The sequence below is a fragment of the Mauremys mutica genome, chromosome 1, assembly GCF_020497125.1.
Source record: "Mauremys mutica isolate MM-2020 ecotype Southern chromosome 1, ASM2049712v1, whole genome shotgun sequence".
NCBI lineage: Eukaryota > Metazoa > Chordata > Testudines > Geoemydidae > Mauremys > Mauremys mutica.
In genome coordinates, this window is record NC_059072.1 from 99,389,256 (window position 1) to 99,410,076 (window position 20,821).

General features: G+C 42.0%; 1 protein-coding gene across 1 annotated transcript in view; it reads right to left on the bottom strand.

The window, feature by feature from the left end:
- Positions 1-28: 28 nt before the first annotated feature.
- Positions 29-20,821, bottom strand: part of POLR3B (RNA polymerase III subunit B) — a 120,342-nt gene continuing 99,549 nt past the window's right edge. The window contains exons 24-28 of the mRNA XM_045000041.1: positions 19,910-20,013; positions 17,939-18,105; positions 16,283-16,396; positions 8,740-8,913; positions 29-602 (exon numbers count right to left, since the gene is read on the bottom strand). Of these exons, the coding sequence (XP_044855976.1) occupies positions 473-602; positions 8,740-8,913; positions 16,283-16,396; positions 17,939-18,105; positions 19,910-20,013 (689 nt within the window). The 3' untranslated portion in view covers positions 29-472. The remainder of the gene's footprint in view (positions 603-8,739; positions 8,914-16,282; positions 16,397-17,938; positions 18,106-19,909; positions 20,014-20,821) is intronic.

A 20,821-nucleotide genomic window follows, 5' to 3' on the forward strand; every position in this document is an offset into this window, starting at 1 on the left:
TGGTCACAAAAGCAAATCACAGGCAATATACTTGAAAAAATTTTTTATTAGTCTTTCATACACTGTCTGTCTGGAAAAATTAAACGAATACTTAAGCAATATGGATAAACCACTGTAGTTAATAAAACTTAAGCCCTGATCCAGAGAAGCACTTGCATCCTGAATGCATGACTATCACATGCTTAAAAGTTCCGTGTGTGCAGCACTTTGCTGGATAGGGCCTTATTACACAATTGCTACACATCTCATTCATCTGGGCTGCCTGAGTCCCCACCAATTGCTCTTGATGTTCTCTACAGCGCAGTCTCCCAATCAACTGAAAATAGCAGAGGGAAAATAATAAGGGATTCATCAGCCCTCTTCCCTCCCTCCCCCACCCCCTCAGGTTTAACAGTCACTCCTTTTAACAGAAATTCCTTCCAGTTCTGCACTTTTTTTTTTTAATTTCTTCTTAAATCTTTGTTTTGCTGGCTCATTCATTGTACTTAGCCAATTTTAGCCTGGGTATAATGTTCATAGACTGAAGTTCTTGGAATAATAGTTTACAGGCATATGGAATGCGCAGGGATGACACGTGGCAAGACGACTTGCAGTAATGGCACCTAGGGAAACAACAAAAACAAATTCATTGCTGGTTAATACATGAAGCTCTGCTACAATTATCAAATGGTTCTTGTATCCCACTGCATTTAAACAATACATGTTCTATTGCCTCCATCTTTGAATGTGCTGAGCACTCTGGCCCTGTTCCAGTATTTAAGGATGTGCATATCTGTAAGTCCCTGAATAATCTCATTGAAGCCAACAGGATTACTTAAAGTTAAGCCTGTGCTTTACTGGATTGGGACCTGAGTGCTCAGCATCTTGCAGGACTGCGTGCTATATCCCCCTCACACACTGGGAATATGGACACTCAAGAGACAGCATTACATAAACAAAGGGTCAAGAGGATTCAAAATCTAAATATTTCTAAACATTTGGCTAGTTGTTCAGTTTCCATTTTACTCATTTTCAAAACAGAGAGCAGAGAGAAGGGGCCTTCAACCTTTGTTTTCTCATCTGAGATTTCTCCCATTACCAAAAAGTGCCCCAAATCCATTCATATTAATGTAGGACTATGCTGAATATTTCTCTTTCCTCCAGCCTCCGCAAACAAATAAGCAACCAAAGCAGCGCAGGTTGCAATTCAAATGGGAAATTAGTGAAGCAGCCTTTAAATGTTGCCACCACTGGTGTTTAATAGAATCTTATGATAATTTAGGGAGTTTTTTTTTGTTGGCTGTATAATTATTTTTAGTACATTTGTGCAACTGGACAGGTCAAATAAATTAGAATGAAAATGCCATTTGTTCAATAGTCTAATATCAGACTATCAGGCATTCTACAGCTTATCTTTATTTTACATGGAGATAAGAACCAGCAACATAAAATTTAGTATTTACTCCCTCTAACCTTACACATCATATGAAGAATTGGAAACTCCTCCTCAAATATCACATTGCTACTTTCCCATTTTTCGATTCCTTTGTTCTTGATAATACTTTATAAAGTTTAGAAAGCAATCCACTGAGGAAATTCAATGATTCAGGAATCTGGAAGGGGCTATCAATCTTTTCAATCTCTAGATGCAGGTTCAAATCCTGTCTCAGATCATTAGATCCTAAACTTCCTATTTGATGGCTGTTTGCTGGTAGACTTATTCCAAAGTCAATGGGAGTTTTGCCAATATCCACAATGGTGAGAATCAATGCTTACTCAGTCACTTGATTCTGCTGTCCTTGGGCCTGATCCAAAGCCCACTGATGTCAATAGGATCAGGCCCAGTGAAGTCAATTGAAGTTTCAAAAACAACCTCAAGGGGTGATGGAGTAGTAAAGAGGCAGACCACAGGCCAAATCCAGACTGCCAGACACTTTTGAATGGGCCCTGAAATCTTTTTATTTACTTATTATCACAATTATTATTGTTGTTATTTTTTCTGGAGTCTGGACCTTGACTATACCTTAACCAAGAAATTTGGACTGTGACAAAAAATAATTGGCTACCTGTAGACTTGATTCAAATTAAATGTAGTGATTTTGTATTAAATTACCAGGGTTCCACTCTTGGTGCTACAGTTTCAGGATCAGAGTGAAAAATCTATAATGCTACAGTTTAAATCTACTCAGCATACATGGATTATATATGAAACAGCATGGATGATAAAATGAACTGATTTGCTACAGGACTCTCTATTCTGAGAGCCAACACCAAAGCCTGCAGTAGTTATTCCATGAAACCATGCCACTTCTTTCCTGTCCTGAAGGAGCGATAATAAATAAGGCTACGTTTATGCCATGGAGGTCATGGAAATCACAGAAAGTGTGACTTCCAGAGACAGTTCACCTGAACTGGAACCCATCTTAAACCTGGTGCTTTTCCATTTAGGAGAAGGGGTGGGGATCCAGAGAGACAAGATTCCCACCTTGTACCAAAGCTTTAAAAGGGGGTGGAACAGAATAAAGGAAGCTGCCAGTCATGAGAAATCCCCTAGTTACCACAGGAGCTGGAACAAACAAGGACTGTACCAGGGGAAAGGATTGGGCCCAGACTAGGAAGGAGTCTAGTCTGTGAAAGAAGCTTATTGAAATAACTCTGAGGGCAAGATTTACCTGTATTCAGTTTCTTAATGTATCAGGCTTAGACTTGAGTGTTTTGTTTTATTTTGCTTGGTAACTTACTTTGTTTTGTTGGCAGGGGCGGCTCCAGACCCCAGTACGCCAAGCGCGTGCTTGGGGCTGCATGCCGCGGGGGGCGCTCTGCCGGTCGCCAGGAGGGTGGCAGGCGGCTCCAGTGGACCTCCCGGAGGCGTGCCTGCGGCGGGTCCGCTGGAGCCGCGGGACCAGCGGACCCTCCGCAGGCACGCCTGCGGGAGGTCCACCGGAGCCGCGGGACCGGCGACCGGCAGAGCGCCTCCCATGGCGTGCCGCCCTGCCTGGGGCGGCGAAATGTCTAGAGCCGCCCCTGTTGTTGGTTATTACTTGAAACCACTTAAATCCTACTTTTTATACTTAATAAAATCACATTTGTTTATTAATTAACCCAGAGTAAGTGATTAATACCTGGGGGGGAGCAAACAGCTGTGCATATCACTGTATCAGTGTTATAGAAGGTGGACAATTTAGGAGTGTACCCTGTAGAAGCGTTATACAGAGTAAAACGGATTTATTTGGGGTTTGGATCCCATTGGGAGCTGTGTCTGGGTGCTGGAGACAGGAGTACTTGCTGAACTGTTTTCAGTTAAGTCAGCAGCTTTGGGGGCATGGACCAGACCTGGGTCTGTGTTTGTAGCAGGCTAGCGTGTCTGGCTCAACAAGACGGGGTTCTGAAGTCCCACACTACCAGGGAAAATGGGGTCAGAGGTAGTTTCAGCACATCAGGTGACAGTCCCAAGGGAGTCTCTGTGACCGAACCCATCATAGAAAGCATGCATGTTTAGGGATGTGCAGTGCATAACTCAAGATACTTAGAGGGCCAAATTGTGTAAAGAGACAGCTATGCAGTGCAGTGTAAATTACATTCACAGAAAGGCTGAATTTAAACCAGAGGCCAACATTTTTTGTGTCCATAAATTTTCAAACACCCAAAATATTGCACCTGCACAATCTCCCAAAATATGTACGGTCTCCTATGTGTCATGAACATCTTCAGAGTAAGGATCAAACCCCTTTGCTGTATTCATCAGAGCACTGTCATTGAACTCTTTGGGACTATGTACAAGAGTAAGTGGTGTAGGACCTAGTACTTAATTGGTAACCCATAGTGAATTTTTTTTAAACCTTCACTGGGAGATGCTCAGCTGCAGGGGTCCCTCCTCGCCCACAGAGGAACCAATCCTGCCACTGAGGTCAATATGTTGTTACTTCCCTCAGGAAAGTACAACCCAGATGAACCACCCTAGATTGGATATACGTATTAGAAGGACATCTTGTATGTAATCATTTTTTTCCTGGTGACTAGTGCCCTTCCTGTCATCTACAGAACAATGCGTTGCTACAAGCTTTCCCAGAGCAGTGCCTCACTGATGCTTGAGTCTCTGACAAAGGCCAGTTGAAAGGTTCTGAGCTGCTCTAATTACCTAGTTTCTACTGTGTTGCTCATTACAGGTCACTTGCTGCAACTATGGATGGATACAGCTTATTTAATAACTGAAACCACCCATTATTGATTATTCTCCCTCACCAGGGAGCTTTTTACAGAATTCAAATTGTTTTGAATGTCTGTTTCTCTCTCTGGGAGAAACTTCACCTACAGTTTACAAACTTTAAACTTTGCAACAAAGTTGAACAAAAAGGGTTTGATTGTTTAACAAACCCCTAATTTAAAGGGTTAAAAGCTTATTTTTTTTACCCTCACTAATAGAAGGATCAATGATTTACTTTATGTAGCCTGATTCCTCCCACCTCCTCCAACTCCTTCAAGGACCCATGTTGCAGCCGTCATCTTTATTAAAACTGGCCACGTCTGCATCTGAAGCTGTACAAAGCAGAGCCTTACACAGGTGGAAGGAGTTGCTGTTGAGAAACATAAGGCGTTCTCCTTCCGCTCAAAAGTAGATTACATTCTCGGCCCATCCTTGCCCGTGGAGCCAGAGACTGGCATTGGAAAATGAACCCAAGTTTCTTGCTCCAGAGGTCACAGCACTTATCACATGTTCATTAATCTGGCCCAAATATATATTTTTGGTATCATGACAGAAGTGCAAAGAGCACACTTGGCACTCGCATGCAGAGTAATGCCTGTCTACACAGCTGCTTAACAGGAGAGATTCAAGTCACAAACAATGATTTAGTCTTCCCTCATAGGACTCCACATCAAACTAGAATTAAACAATTATAAAGTACTAAACAATCCAAATACGGTCTTCTCCTAAGGCCTGACATCTTCAATAGCCATTGGCTGAGTCATATAACAGAAGCACAACTAGGAATCCAAACAGTTTAAACAACATTAACGGTAAGAAAACCAACAGGTGGTGTCCTGCTGCTAGGTAGTTCTGCTGTTATTTATTTGTATTGCAGCAGCACCGAGAGGCCTGAACCAGGGATCAAAGCCCTATTATATGTGACACTTTCCCCCCGCCCCCACTCACATGGGTGCGCACGCGCACACGCACGCACACACACACACACACAATCGCTCTCTTAAAAAAAAAAAATCACTGATCATTGAGGGATGTTCAGAGCAGGCTTCATGCTCCTTTCAGGGAACATGGGTGTTTAACAACCTCAATCCTCAGACTATCCACCTAGACTTCAGCTATATGAGCACAAGAGTAGAGGAAAATGAAGAGAATCCGGGACGACAGTGACATCATAATCTTACCTGCAGAGAAATTTTTTTTTCTAAGAAGAAGGCGGCATTTGGTTAAAGGGAGACTGACAGATGGTCATGTTCCAATAAGGAAGCTCCATCCTTGCTGGGCTAGCCATGCTCTGCTTTTCCCAGAAATCAGTGCTTCTTTCTAACATCTCCAACAGGTGTACCTTGTCTTGTATTCCATAGTGAAAGGAAGTACTTATCAGGGTGCTCTGTACAGGAGCCAGTGGGGGGAGGCAAAGCACAGATGGTGGCAATGTGGGAAATTCAGTAATCGGGGGGAGATTCCACAGCCAGAGAAGTACAACAAATAGAAGATGCCGATCACCACGCTCATCTCCCCATCCCTCTCTTCTGCGCTGCAAGACTCGCAGGAAATTATGAAGGTTTGAGTCTGTGGTGAACCTGATCTCAACTATTCAGTAATCTATGGCTGGGATTCAGGGACATTGATACAGCTGGTCCTCCCTTTTCTAAAAGGTAAATCATTCATTTACAATACAGATGACATGTGCAATCAGGTCTTTGTCTCTATTCCTGTATCTAGTTAAAGAGCTTTTTTTGTTTCTCTAAAGTTTACACTTGGAAGATTTTCTAGTAGGGGCTGGAAGTTTTCCAGAGAAGAAAGTAAAGTAATTTTCCTGTGCCAAGCATAGGGGAGAGTCCAATTCCCCTTTAAATGATTTCTGTCCTGCAAAGACGTCATCCATCAGCTCTACAGGCACTACAAAGACTCAAGGAAAAATCTGAGCCAGCAGGACTCATTAGACAGTCTGAGAACATTTGCTTTTAAAAAAAAAACAATCAAACAAACAAAACCATACATACAGATCTCTCTATTGTATTGAGATAAATCTCTGTAGTATTAGAACAGCAGCAGACATGGGGCCTGATTTTTCCGGTGTAGGATGCAAGTAACTCCCACTGTTTTAAATAAAAGAGTCGCTTTTATCCTAGGGCAAGAGAATAGAGCCCCTTGAATTTTACTACTAATGCATTCTTGTGTGCTCTTCATTGTTATTTCCTGTCCTCCACTGCCCCTGGAATGGCCACAGGGGCAATCATTAAAACACCTGTGCCCCTGGAGTTTACTCTGGTTCCAGAACAAAATTTGGCCCAGACACACCAGGAGAGTGGTAAACTTTGTTCTCTAGCAAGGACAAGCACGTGGCAATGGGAGACTAAAGCAATACTAACATCTCCAAAAGATCTATGCGGTACTGAATTGGTACAGCATAGATCAGAGATTCAGAGTTGAGCTCAGGCTCTTCCTGGTCCTCCAACCCAAAAAAAAAACAAAACAGTCTCTACAAATGAACAAAACAAATATGCACCCATCTACTCCCAGTTGGTGTGTTAGGTGGAGAAATGGCTTTAGAGAAGAGAATCCTGCAGACTTTGCTCCTGTAAAAGGAAATCAGAAAGTCTATTGCTCGTGAGAACATACAGAAAGTATTATGGGCTAAAGGGAACTGGAGTAGGTCAGAGAACATAGGTAGAATTACAGTACACACAACCCCCCCCCCAGTCTCAGCAACTAAGAACACCATCTACTAATGGTGCCCTTTGTGTATTTTGTAACTTGCAGAAAAAACAGTATGGTAGTAAAGATTTTTTTTTTCTATTCTGTAGTAAAATTAAGTATGAAAGGACTCTACACGCTTCTGAAAATCTTACTGAAAAAGAATAGCAGTCTTTAAAAATATTTATGACTGCCTTAGAAATATATGGTCCTGTGTGATTTTTTTTGGTAAAAATCTCATCACTCTCCCTTAATAAAGATAAAAGTTAATTCAATTAAGTATGAAATGTGCTAGCCTGATAACTTGGAGGACTGATGGCGGCCATTAATTTTCACAGCTAGCTACAGAAGAGGTACAGTGAGTGGCAACGCAAGCTTCCCAACAGTACACTGCCAATGACTTAGAGCTTGTCTACACAGCGAAGCAAAGTGCACCAGAGGGGTGTGATCTGTAGAGCACTAACATGTTGCGTTCTAACTGCCCCATGTAGACCCAGCTGGCGTGCTCTAGTTCACGCTGATGTAGTTCCATTTCAAGCAGGATGACATTAATCTGAACTGGGTACCATTTAAAGCACTCCAGCGGGGTCTACACAGGTTGGCTACAGCCCAACATGTTAGAGCGCTAGAGATCACACCCTTCAGTGCACTTTGCCATGCTGGGCAGACAAGCTCTCAGAGACAATTAACTAAGCCCTGGTCTATACTCAAAATTGCACCATTTTAACTAAAGATGTGATTTTAAACCAATTTAGTTAAATCCATGCAATTGTGTGTGTGGACACTTAAAACTAATTTAAGTGTCAATCAATTTATCTTAAACTGGTTTGTAAATGACTTAAGCTAAGTGATTTAAGACACAAACCCATCAAACAGCCTGTCCCCAGTAGGAGAGTTGCAATAACTGAATTAAGTCGGTTGAGTTAAATTGGCACACAAACTCTATGTAGAAAAGCCCCCTAGAGCAGAGGTGTCGATAGGGGTTGGGGTGGTTGGGGGGGAACAGGGGGTTGAATGGGGGCAAGGGTCCCGGGGGGGACAGTCAGGAAGGAGGGGTGGGTTGGATGGGGCGGCGGGGGGCAGTCAGAGGCAGGGGTTCCGGGGGCAGTCAGGGGACAGGGATGGGGTGGTTGGATGGGGCAGGAGTCCCGGGGGGAGGGGGCACATAGGAGGTGGGGGCTGGGCCACGACCCCCTCCCCTAACCGGCCCTCCATACAATTTATGAAACCCGATGCAGCCCTCAGGCCAAAAAGTTTGCCCGTCCCGCCCTAGAGAATGAGTGAGAGGGCAGTACAGTTTCCATGTTAATTCCAACCTTGTCCTGTCTCAGGCTGCCAAAAGGTACCAACTGTGACTGAGTTTTGGGACATGGAAATTTATTCCCACTTTGAGAAATGGACCACAAAGGCCAGATTTTGTTTTGCCTTGATCCCTCAACTTCAGTTAGGACAGAATTTGGCCCAGAGATTACTAACATTTCCCACTTTGTGTGATAACTGCACTACCAAGTCAGAAGGAACCAGTGCCTTAATAGTGAAAAGCTCTATATCCTGTTACCAATCTCATGACCATTCAGAGTGCATCTCCCTTATGCTTACCCGGTCATTGATGTAGATTAATTAAAATGTATGGAAATGTTAACTAATGTTTGCAAAGCACTTTGAAGATTAAAAGCACTACACAAGTGTTAAGTATTATTCTGTAGCTGTATTTACTGTGTTAATCAGTTTGCTTCACATAACTTAAAGGTTTCTTTAAAGTGGACATACAGAACATAATACTGCATGTGCAAAATAAGAGGGAAAGAGATCAGGATGTAAACCCACTAACAGGAAAACATTAAAATGAGTCAACTTACCAGCCAGAATATCCCAGCAAGCCACACTGTCCACAGACATCCACTTCAAAGGCATCACTTGAAATCATCAGTCTCTCCAGCAAAAGCATGCTGGCTCCATAACCTATTAAACAATCTCGTTCCATTTCTCCAAGACGTAAGCCACCATCACGCGATCGCCCTTCAGTGGGTTGCCTTTGAAATAAGCAATTTAAAGAATATAATAAATATTTCTAGAACATATGCCCTCAAATTTTAGGAATGTATTCCCTAAGGAATAGTACCAATAGGCTTAAATCAGAGGTCTACAACCACAGGGCAAATCCTGCAAACCTTTATACATGCAAGTAGTCCTTACTCATTCACGAGTAACATGCAGTAGTTACATGAGTAAGGATTGCAGAAACTGGACCATAATTCTTTATTTCACAGATTTAGTGGAATACATGCAAAATAACACGAGTTTTCCTTAGCCAAGAATCCAGTTATAACTACATACGTGGATGCAAAATTAGTAAACATTATGTTTACAGAGCATTCAAAGTACTGAAGTTTTATTATCCAGCTAAATAAAACAGGAGCCAAAACAGACATTGTGTTTTTAATTTGACATATATTCTAGCTAATAGGATCTAGGAAAAAAAGCTTCACACCTCTGATAAAATTTTAAATGAGTCATTTGATACATGTAGAAACAAACAAAAAAAACCTACTGGAAAAATGAGATGTGTGTTTTAATTTGACTTTTTTTTTTTTTTTTTTTTTTTTTTTTTTTACAAGTAAATGTCCTTTTACAGTTTTTTTTAAAGTTTCTTTCACTTTAAAATACACATTAAAAGGAAGCACCTATGCTTCAGGTGCCCCTTGACATATTTTAAAAGCTGTGTTATACCAATCGCTATTCCAGGAATCTCCTTTTGCCCAATCTTTAATATAAGTCATAATACAACAGTGAGAAATATTATGATCTCTCACCAGTGTCCTATTGGTCTCTCTCAGCTAGTAAAATACAGGAGGCTTTGCAACATGCCCATCAATGTTTGCAAATAAACATCAATAAACTAGGACTATTTGGATCCAGGACAGCAAGTTTCAAAGCTGAAGGGCCCTTGAAGAAGGCCTGGCTTGCTGCTCCCTCTCTTTCGTGTGTGTAGTAAAAGATTATTTAATGGGAAATAATTTAAAAAGACTTTTCTTAACATGTATGCAGTTTGTCTAAGCAGAAATGCGAAACATATATAGATTTGTCAGTTCAGTGTTGCCATCTCATGATTTCATCACAAACCTCATGATATTGGGCATTTTACTTAGACCCAGCTCCTGAAGACAAGTGATTATGGGAAAATCTCAGCTTTTGTTTATAAAAATAGTAAGTTTCTGCCCCTTGTGGTTGTGGAGAAATGCTTCAAAATGTGATTCAAGTGCACACTAAAAGGCTCTGAAACCAGAATGCAAATCAAAATGCAAAACTGGCTAAAAAAGTTTTTTTTTTTTTAAATGAATCTCAATTTTGGAACACTAAGTTGGCAATACTGCAGTCTTTGATACTCACATACTAGCACACTGTAGCAATATTTGAGTTGCAAACAGCAGTTGAATGACAAAAAAGCAACTTAAAAAAACGTAATGGAGACATTTAAAAATATCACAATGTATTAAAGAAAATAATTTACATGCATTGCCTAAATCATTACCGGATCCCTTTAAGTAATTAAAGATAGGCTGCATTTTACCCTAAAAAATACTCATTTCTGAATCTTTTATCTTGACTCCTGGTTTTCCACTCCATGAAGGTAACTCTCTTGCATGCAGTTTTAATATAGTCTATTTTGTCCTGGGTACTTTGCAAACCAGAATATGCCACATGAAATATTTAAAATAAGATAAAAGGATTTTAAAGGTTTAGGAATGGATATAAAACGGCCATTGAAATCAATGGAAGTTTCTACTTCAATGAACCATGGATCAGACCTTTAAACACCAAGGGATAAGAAGAATTGTTTATGGTGGTCCTAAAGCACAGGTTTACCTGGGTGGTGGAGCTGGATATCTGGATGCTTTGCATCACTGGAGTGGCATAAAGCAGACAGTGTGTACTAGCAAATCGGGCCTGCAACTTTTGTAATATACATATTTTGTGTATAATAATTCAAACTACTATTTCCATAGTAAAGTTGCAATTTTAAAGTGAAAAATGGTTCCAAAATTAATGGTCTCAATATCTAATTATCCTGCTTAATAACTACAAAAAGTTATCCGAGTTACTACATTCAATGGATCTTGTCAAGGTTTAAACTGTATTTACTTTTCGAAGAAGTCTTTCCTTCTCTTTCTCTCACCACCTTGGGAACATAAAGCTAATCTGTTTGCAATTCAAATTTGTCCTTCCATTCATGTAACTGGTTTCATTTTCTTCCTTGTTGTGACAATCGGAAGAATCTGTTTACAGTTTAACATCCTAGTTCTCACACACGGACGGTGGCATCTTCATTGCTCAGATGCCTCTTTAATGACTGATCCTGGAGCTTATCCAGCAAGGCTGTGAGGGCCAGATTTTGAAAAGTATCTGAATAAAGATGCACCTTAAGATGCACATAGGCACCTAAGCACTTCTGAAAAATCTCACTAGACACTTATCTGCATCTTTCATGTGCCTACCTACCTTTGAAAATCTGCCTCTGAGAACCCAAACTCCCCTTCCAGTTAATGGAATAATGAGATTCTGGAAAAACTATGTGCACTCTTTCCTTTCCAGTCCTTAAAAAGCTATAGTCTTTAAAGATACAGAGTAAAGCACCTAAGTCCCCCATTTTCAAAACTGGCATAGCTGCCTAAGTCTCACTGAAAGTCAATGGGACTTAGGTGCTTTAGAAAATTTTACCCAGAGAGTGGGGTTTTCAAAACCTCGTAAGTGAGCTAGCAGCACAAGGCCTACACGACATCAATGTGACTTGTTCTCTGCACTCACTGAGGTGCTTCTGAAATCTCCCCTCCCCTTTAAGTGTTCTTTAATATTATAAAATAAAATATTTATGAAGGGTTTGCGTGTTCCTTCTCTTTTTCATCCACCCAGCCACCTCAGCTGTTGTCCCTAGCAACTACTTCCTTTCTGCATTCTAAACAGAGGCTCAAGAGACCCAAAACATGGAAGCTTGAAAAACAGAAAACATTTCAAATTTCAAAAAACAAGACGACAAACACAAATAAAACCAGAAAGCACCAAATGCACTGAAAGTAAAAACCACATCCTTAAATGAAAAACTGGGGCCAGTTGATCCTGATATTGTTTATTTAACTATTGCCGTTAGAACTGGAATAATCAAGCAGTTAACGCCAATGTTTATTTTCTTTAAAACCTCAACCCAGATCAACAATTTAATGGCATTATTCAAAAGACTGGGCTCAATTTTTTGCCCTGATTCTTGCTTCCTAGGCCAGCAGTGGAAAAGGTACTCAACCCCTGGGGATGAAAGTAGGTCTCGCTCTGCTCAACAGTGATCCCACTCATACCTGTTAAACAACAGTGCTAGCTGGCTGAATCGCTGGGCCTCAAGGGTGGGGATGTTATCAAAAGGACCTTCATATCTTTGACAGGAAGAGAGGGGACACTGTGCTCCAAGGCCTTGGGGAGTGGAGGGCAACATTGACCAGTATTACCAAATTATTTTCTTACAATGCACTATGAAACTGGCATGTCTGATTATTTCAAAATGCAAGCAGGCAACAAGCTAGGACTGAGTTATTCACCCTGATAATTTTACACACACACACACACACACACACACACACACACACACACACACACACACACACACACACACACACAGGAGCCAACACCGATTTCCTGCATAGAAAAGTAAATGTAGTTACGTAATATATGGAGCTGACCGTGCAATAGGATTCTAGCTTCCTCTTCGATGCTGCCTGCGAGTTTTATCTGGGGCCTTTGGCACCTGTTTATGTCTCAGGGGTGGAGACCCATGAACCCCAAACATTTTGCTATAGATCAGAGAGGATAGGATGAGGCTAAAATTAGGAACACTGCCCTAACCCTCGAAGCCTTTATATTCATACACCAGCTACTGTCAGCAGGAGCGGCTCTAGCTTTTTTAAAAGCAGCGAAGAGTCCTGTGGCACCTTATAGACTAACAGACGTTTTGGAGCATGAGCTTTCGTGGGTGAATATCCACTTTGTCGGATGCATGTAGTGGAAATTTCTAGGGGCAGGTGTATATATATGCAAGCAAGAAGCAGGCTAGAGATAACGAGGTTAGTTCAATCAGGGAGGATGAGGCCCTCTTCTAGCAGTTGAGGTGTGAAAACCAAGGGAGGAGAAACTGGTTTTGTAGTTGGCAAGCCATTCACAGTCTTTGTTTAATCCTGAGCCTGATGGTGTCAAATCTGCAGATGAACTGAAGTTCAGCAGTTTCTCTTTGAAGTCTGGTCCTGAAGTTTTTTTGCTGCAGGATGGCCACCTGAAGATCTGCTATTGTGTGGTCAGGGAGGTTGAAGTGTTCTCCTACAGGTTTTTGTATGTTGCTATTCCTAATATCTGATTTGTGTCCATTTATCCTTTTCCGTAGAGACTGTGCAGTTTGGCCGATGTACATAGCAGAGGGGCATTGCTGGCATATGATGGCGTATATTACATTGGTGGATGTGCAGGTGAATGAACCAGTCATTTTTTGCCGCCCCAAGCACAGCAGGCAGGCTGCCTTTGGCGGCTTCCCTGCGGGAGGTCCGCCGGTCCCGTGGATTCGGTGTACCCGCCGCCGAATTCCTGCCGAATCTGTGGGACTGGCAGACCTCCCGCAGGCGCGCTGCCGAAGGCTGTCTGACTGCCGCCCTGGCAAGGACTGGCAGGCTGCCCCCCGCATCTTGCTGCCACAGGCACACGCTTGGAGCCGCCGCTGGCTGTCAGGTCTCTTTCTTTGCAGTGACATTTTGCTCCCATAGACACAGCTTTCTGAAACTGACCAATTTAGTCTAACAGGGGGAAAAGGGTCTGATTCCAAGTCAACTTTGCTCCTCTGGCACAACAGAACTTTCTACGATGAGGGTGAAGCTGACCTGTGCAGGAGACGGAGCTTTCTCAGGGGCCACTCAGATGGTGAAAAGAGCTCCCCCAGGAACTAAGGACCTTCCCATCTTCTGCTCCATTGGCAAGGTGCACTTCAGTGACCTTGCCTTTATCAGAAACATATAGCTCTGTCTCTCTCGCTCTCTCTTTTTTTTTTTTTTAAACCAAACACTAAAACAAGACACTCCCCTGCACACACACCTCTCCCTGGGGAAAGGATAAGAGGACAAACGTGTGACAGATGTTAGTCACATTGCTTAATGCACTACTGGAAGGCCCTCAAATACTACAATGATGGTGTAAAAACCTATATAGAACAGAATAGCAGGTTAAATTCAGATGCAAGATAATACACATTAGAATAAATAAATATAAGACTATCCATATACATATATACAGGTTCTACCTCAACTAACTGCTCATGGGAAAAAAAACAAACAAAAAACTAGATATCAAGGAGATAAATGAACACATCAGCTCAATGCATAGCAATAGTAAAAAAGCAAAACCTGATGTTTCTAAGGCTGGTGGTCATAAGGCAGCTTAAATAGAACAATCTGCTAGTTTCCTCAAAGGCAAGGGGAAAACCGGATAAAAGCAGACATGGACTATTATGCAGGCATGTGAGGGTAGGTTATAAAGGAGATAGTGATCAATTGCTGTCATTCCTTAACAAGAACGGATCAAAAGGTAATGATGCTAAGATTTAGGTGGGTGCACATAAGTACCAAGGCAGGGCTAGTTAGGTAAATAGGGTTCCAGAAGAGATTTTGGAATCATCTTTACTAGTGATATTCAAGACTAGACTGGACAACAAGCTGTCTCACAGGATTTAGGGATCATGCAAGCAATCCTACTATGATGCAGCGAGATGGACAAGGTAATCCACCAGAGGTCACTTCCAAGCGAAGTGATTCAGTGATACAAGGTTTGATGGATCCTCTTGGCCTACCAACTTGAAAGCAGCACAAGCAGCCATATGGACTATAGCTGAAGGGGTTGAGTCTTTGTTTGGCCTCAAGGGCACAAAGCCAGATAAATCCAATTAAAGTAAAAGATTTCAGAGTCCTTGAACACGTAGATCATGGGTCTCAAACATGCGGCCCGCAGAGTTATTTCCTGCGGCCGCCAAGCTCCCCACCCCGGAGCGTGCCACATCCCCGCTCCTCTGCTTACCTCCACTGCAAACAGCTGTTTGGCAGTGCTTAGCACTTTCCAGAAGGGAGGGGGGAGGAGCGGGGAGCCACGTGCTCAGGGGAGGAGGCAGGGATTTGGGGAAGGGGTTGGAAGAGGCGGGGCAGGGCCACATGGAAGAGGTGAAGTGGGGGTGGGGCCAGGGGCAGCACGGGGTGCGGGGCTTTTGTACTTTTATATGAAAAGGTGTCAGTGATGCAGCCCTCAGACTGATGTACTAGTCCTCATATGGCCCTTGTGGTGATTTGAATTTGAAATCCCTGATGTAGACGGAGGTAGTAAATCTCTGGAAGTATACTGCAATACATACATGTTTTTTCAAGCACATCCTCTGACTCCTAAACTTGAAACTAAAGACACCAGTGTTGACCCTTTTTGCTCCTGATGTAGCTGGGTAGTGTAGACTTGCCCATGTTTATTCAAGGGGAAAGCCAGATGAAAGCAAACGTGACTGGAGAATTCATATTTAGTGCAATGATAGCCGCACCACGGGAACTGAGGAAGCTTTATCAGATCTTTAGTGAAACAGCTCAAAATGGAGAGTTATCACAGGCTTCTTTGTAAGTTTAGACACTGATGAATTGCAGGGTGTGCTGATATTGCCAACAAGCACCATGTTGAATAATAACAGAAAGGTCACCGATTGGTAAATGCCATCTTGGGGTATAGATCTTTCTTGGCCATACCACAGGGATTGGGGTTGGGTGGGAGGGGGAAAGAGACAGGGGTGTTTACATTAAATTGTAGCCAATCCATTCATTTCATATTAAAGGGCAAAAGTTGGTGTCACAACATTAATTGTACTATGTAAAAATACCAGTGACTGCTCCAATATCAAAAGAAGTTTTTCTTCCTTTCACACACTGTGTTGTGAGAACACTACAGTTAAATCAAAAACAGAAGAAAAAAAAAGCTTTTAAAATGCCAGTGAGGACTGAAACAAAAAGGGAGAGCAATGCTCTTAAACAACCCCATAGGTCTACGTATCTGATGTTAAAAACATCACCCAGTGATTCATGTCTACATTTCCCCAGACGCAACGAAATGAGTTAAGAACAGAGTAGAAGCCTCAACTTGAATTTTATGAAGCACTCTTTGGATTTGCAAACTAACTTCCTCCTATCACAGTATCACAAGAGTTTTGTTTTTTTCCCACAATTAATATTAAACAAGGAACATAAAATACGTTAACTACTAAGCGACAAACCACCTTAATCTTTTATCGGCTTAGTGAACTTAGCACATTTCTGATTATACAGCAAGTAGTCTGCACACTTTCTTCAACAATACCTGGTAAGGACAGCTCTAGGGCCTCGAGCTCTGGCATGCATCTTATCCAACACCATATGCTTTAGTTTCTGATAATACACAGGACCAAAATAGATATATGCTTCCAAGGGTTCTCTAAAGGAATAAAAACAATAAACACAATCATCTTGGTCAGCTCATTTTTACCCAAAGATATGAAACAGTCTACTAGATAGGAACAGCAGCAAAGCAATTTGAAATAACCCAAGAGTCATGAATTATTTAAAAAAATGCATCTGGACTTTTAGGACAATCTGCAATGGAGTTATGAATAAACTTCTAGAGAAGAGTTTGGTAGCGCGTCCTCATAACAGTACAGTGTATTACTGTACATTCATGTGGAGAATAAGGCTTGGAATCTGCAAGTGATAGCATGGAGGCCGACTGCTGTACGTGTGCAGAGCCCTTCTGACTTCAGTGAGGCTGTGTGCAGGGCCGGCTCCAGACCCCAGCGCGCCAAGCGCGCGCTTGGGGCAGCATTTTGCCGGGAGGGCGGCAGGTGGCTCTGGCGGACCTCCTGCAGCCATGACTGCGGAGGGTCCGCTGGTCCTGCAGCTCCGGTGGAGCATCCGCAGGCATGCCTGCGGGAGGTCCACCAGAGCCGCGGGACCAGCGGACCCTCCGCAGGCACGTCTGCAGGAGGTCCCCCGGAGCCGCGGGACCGGCGACCGCCAGAGCGCGCCCCGCGGCGCGCCGCCCTGCTTGGGGCAGCGGAATTCCTAGAGCCGCCCCTGGCTGTGTGGGTGCTATCAGTTGCAAGCTAAGACTCACTGTTTGAGAGAAGTGGAACTGTGATTTAAGATATTATTCACATCATTTAAATTTGTATCATTCATATAACTTATGTTATCAATAGAAAGAAATGCATGCAGAATGTATACCTAATTTAGGGATCAAGGAGTAAATAGGGAACTTATATCTAGGTGTCTCTTGAATTAATTTATATTCTAATTGCCTTGCCAATTACCTTATTCCATATGTTGAGAGGGTTGGGGGTAGGGATAGCTCAGTGGTTTGAGCATTGGCCTGCTAAACCCAGGGTTGTGAGTTCAACCCTTGAGGGGGCCATTTAGGGATCTGGGGCAAAAGATCTGTCTGGGGATTGGTCCTGCTTTGAGCGGGGGTTGGACTAGATGATCTCCTAGGGTCCCTTCTAACCCTGATATTCTATGATTATCCTTTCCATTGAATACATTTGATTTGTTTCTGGAGGAGTGGAGGGAGGTGGGGGAGACTAGGAGGAATAGTGAAAAAGCAGGAAAGTGGGATTAAGAGACCTTTTTAAAAGGGCAAGCATGTTGGGCCATATGGGTTTTTCCTGTTCCTAAACTATCTCATGTTCTTTGAGCTCCTTGTCTCTGAAGACAGTCTTATCAACACAGTTACAGATCAGATAACTATGTAAGAGTGAATCACTGTATAATCAGCAAAAAAAGCACATGCAGATATAGCCTAAGGAACAGACACCTGCCTCCAATTCCATATTTTACAGTATTATTGTAGTAAACGTGACATTGCAAATATATTCTAAGAGCACATAAAAATTCTGCCAATTTTTTTTTTAAAGAAAATTACTTTAAAATTGCTCTTTCCTCACTCCTACTCTGAAATGCCTAAATTTTTGCAGCAGATTCTTACCCAGTGATGCCAGATGTTACGTAGTCCTTCCCTAAGTAGTTATATCCATGGCGAATGAGATCTTCACACACATCCTTCACTTTGCTACCTCCAAAAGCTGTTCCATAGTGAAATCTGCCATCTAGGACACCAGCTTTCCCTGCCAAGAGCTCAATTAACTTTCCCACCTGCGCAATGGAAAACATGATAAAGTTATAAAAGGAGGAGTACTTCCTTGATATACATGTTACACCTCTGAAACACCTCCTTGAGTTTTAAAATGTAGCATCTTAATACAGGACTGACAATTCACTGGCATATGGAGGGCAAGACTTGCAAATTCACGGTCACCTGGCTCATCCTCATCATTCACATTTGGAAGGTGAGCAGGACCTCTGATCTAGTCCCCGCTACCAGAGAACCAAGGAGATTAAAGTGTCGGAGATCAGTAGCAGGAGTAGAGGAGAGAAAGATAGTGGTGAGAAAAAAAAAGAAAACATAGAAGTTAAAAACCAACAAGGGAGAAAGGCTGAATAAATAAAGGGCCAGATGGTAGCCTGACTAGCATGGCTGTGCAAGGGCATAAGGGGGTGCAAAGCGCTCCCATAGGTCTATGTACCAGCTACTTTCATCATGGACAGTAACTCATATGGGGAAGTAGGCTTCTGTAGAGCTTATACTTCCCTCACCCAGCTGGATGGCATGTTGGCTCTGCCCCCAGTACGTTCAGTGACATAGCTATGCTGGCATGTTGGGGAGAATATGCTGTGCCTGGCATAGACTCAAAGGTTACATCCTGCCTGGAGCAGTAGGGAGACCGGATGTGAGATTGTGACTCCTGAGAGCTCCCAAGTCAATAATCTCCCCCTCAGCTGCTCCTTATGCTGGGCAGATTGTAATGTCACAGTCTCGCTGAAAAGGAGGAATGTCCTGAAGAAAAAGTATGTATTAGAGTAACAAACACTGAAAGTCAATGAAAAATATTTTGAAGTTTAACAAGGGAAGAAAAGACACATGAGCTAGAAGAGATGCATCATGGTACTGAAGGGAGAGTGAACTGAATAGGAAGAGCAAAAGAATAAAACAAGGGAGCAATAATAAGATTATATTTTATAGGAAGCTGGCTTCCAATTCAGGATCTATTTCATGGTGGTTTAGCAGTTTCTTGCCAAAAAGAAATTTGGAATCTGAAGTTTTCCTTGGTTTCTCTTTCAAAAGTTGACCAGTGCGCCAATTTTTCCCCATGCATTAATAGACACAAAATCTGAGCTTTAAATGGATAGTTTATTTTCATTCTTTTTTGTTAAATAGTTCAATGAAAATCATTTATTTTACAGAGTTAGTCAAATACTCTATTAGGCCTCAATCCTACAAACATTTTAGCACCCAGTTAAACTGTACTGTGTGATGGTACAGAAGTGTTTAGACTGGATTACAATGATTTGAATAAATCCAAGCTTACCAACCCATCAGTGACACAGTCAGAACTATTAATGTTACCCTTGTGTTTCTCTCTCTCTAGATCTCTTTTGAAGCACACTGATGAAGGCCAGAAGAATAGATAGGTAAACTTCCCTTGGAATGAAGAAAGCTGATGTGTAGCTTGGACAGTACATGTTAAAACTGTGTTAAGGGAAGGATAGTATTCTCTCTCTCTCTCTCTCTCTCTCTCTCTCTCTCTCAAATGACTGAATCACTTGTATGTTTTGCTTTCCTACAAGTCTCAGGCACAGCACCTCATGTGTGGGATGTTCAGAAACTATAATCACCATTTATTTTATATATCACATTTAGATATCTTATGACATATACAAAGCAGCCCACTGAAGCATCCCAGGGTAGACACCATGTGAAAGAATGAAGGCTGGAAGAACATCTTCAATGCAATGCTGCATCTTGTTGTCCAACTTTCACACCCTGTTTACTGTGGTTAATCCACTTCACTGTCCATTTTTGGGACAGCGTCTTTTTAATCATAACATAATTACTAACCGTCATACGCGATGGGAAGCCGTGAGGATTCATAATGATATCTGGACAAATTCCTGTATCACAAAATGGCATGTCCTCCTGAGGTACTATCAGCCCACATACCCCTAGAGAAGAGAAAAATATTTCAATTCACAAAAAGCAAGATAACATCAGGACTGATACTACCAAACTTTCTTACTATTCAGCCCCTCTCCTCTCTTTTTCTCATGGGTCACTTTTTAGCAAGAATAAATTCCATTACGACGACAGTCCACACCATCCAAAACAGTGCCCTGGCAGCAGAACCAGCGAAGTTAACACACCCATACATAACTTCAGTGGTAATAATTTGCTCATTCACTGAGATAAGGCATTGGAGATGAAAATATTGGTTACATTTTTCAAAAGTGATTAAAGATTTTGGGCACTTAACTTGTGACACCTTAAAAGGGACCTAATTTTCAGAGTGGATGCTGCCTGCTTTCTGAAAATCAGACCCCTTTAAGATGTCTTGTTGGGCACCAAAAATTGCCAATCTTGGCCAACTTTTGTCTGAAGTGAAGCCTTTGAGAAAACTGACCCAAAATAATGTTTTCTGTTGATACTTATTTATTGCGCAAAAGACTGTGTACTTGTTGCTTTCTGAAACCAAGGAAAACATGACCAAGTCCCAGACACCTTACAGTTTGTTAGACAGATATGAATCCCTCTACACTTTAAAAAAAAAGTTTAAAAAATGTCAGTCAGTTTAAAGATCATAGGTGGGGGTAAGTAGGTTACCAATTCCAAAAGCTAGTCAGATGTGTGAAACCCATTCAAATTGGTTTAAGCTACTTTACAAACCTTTCCTCCCCAACCCTGAACATTGTTTCCATACCTAATTCGACAGATTAAAAGACCACCACTATACAGGGCATACAGACTGATGTTGCA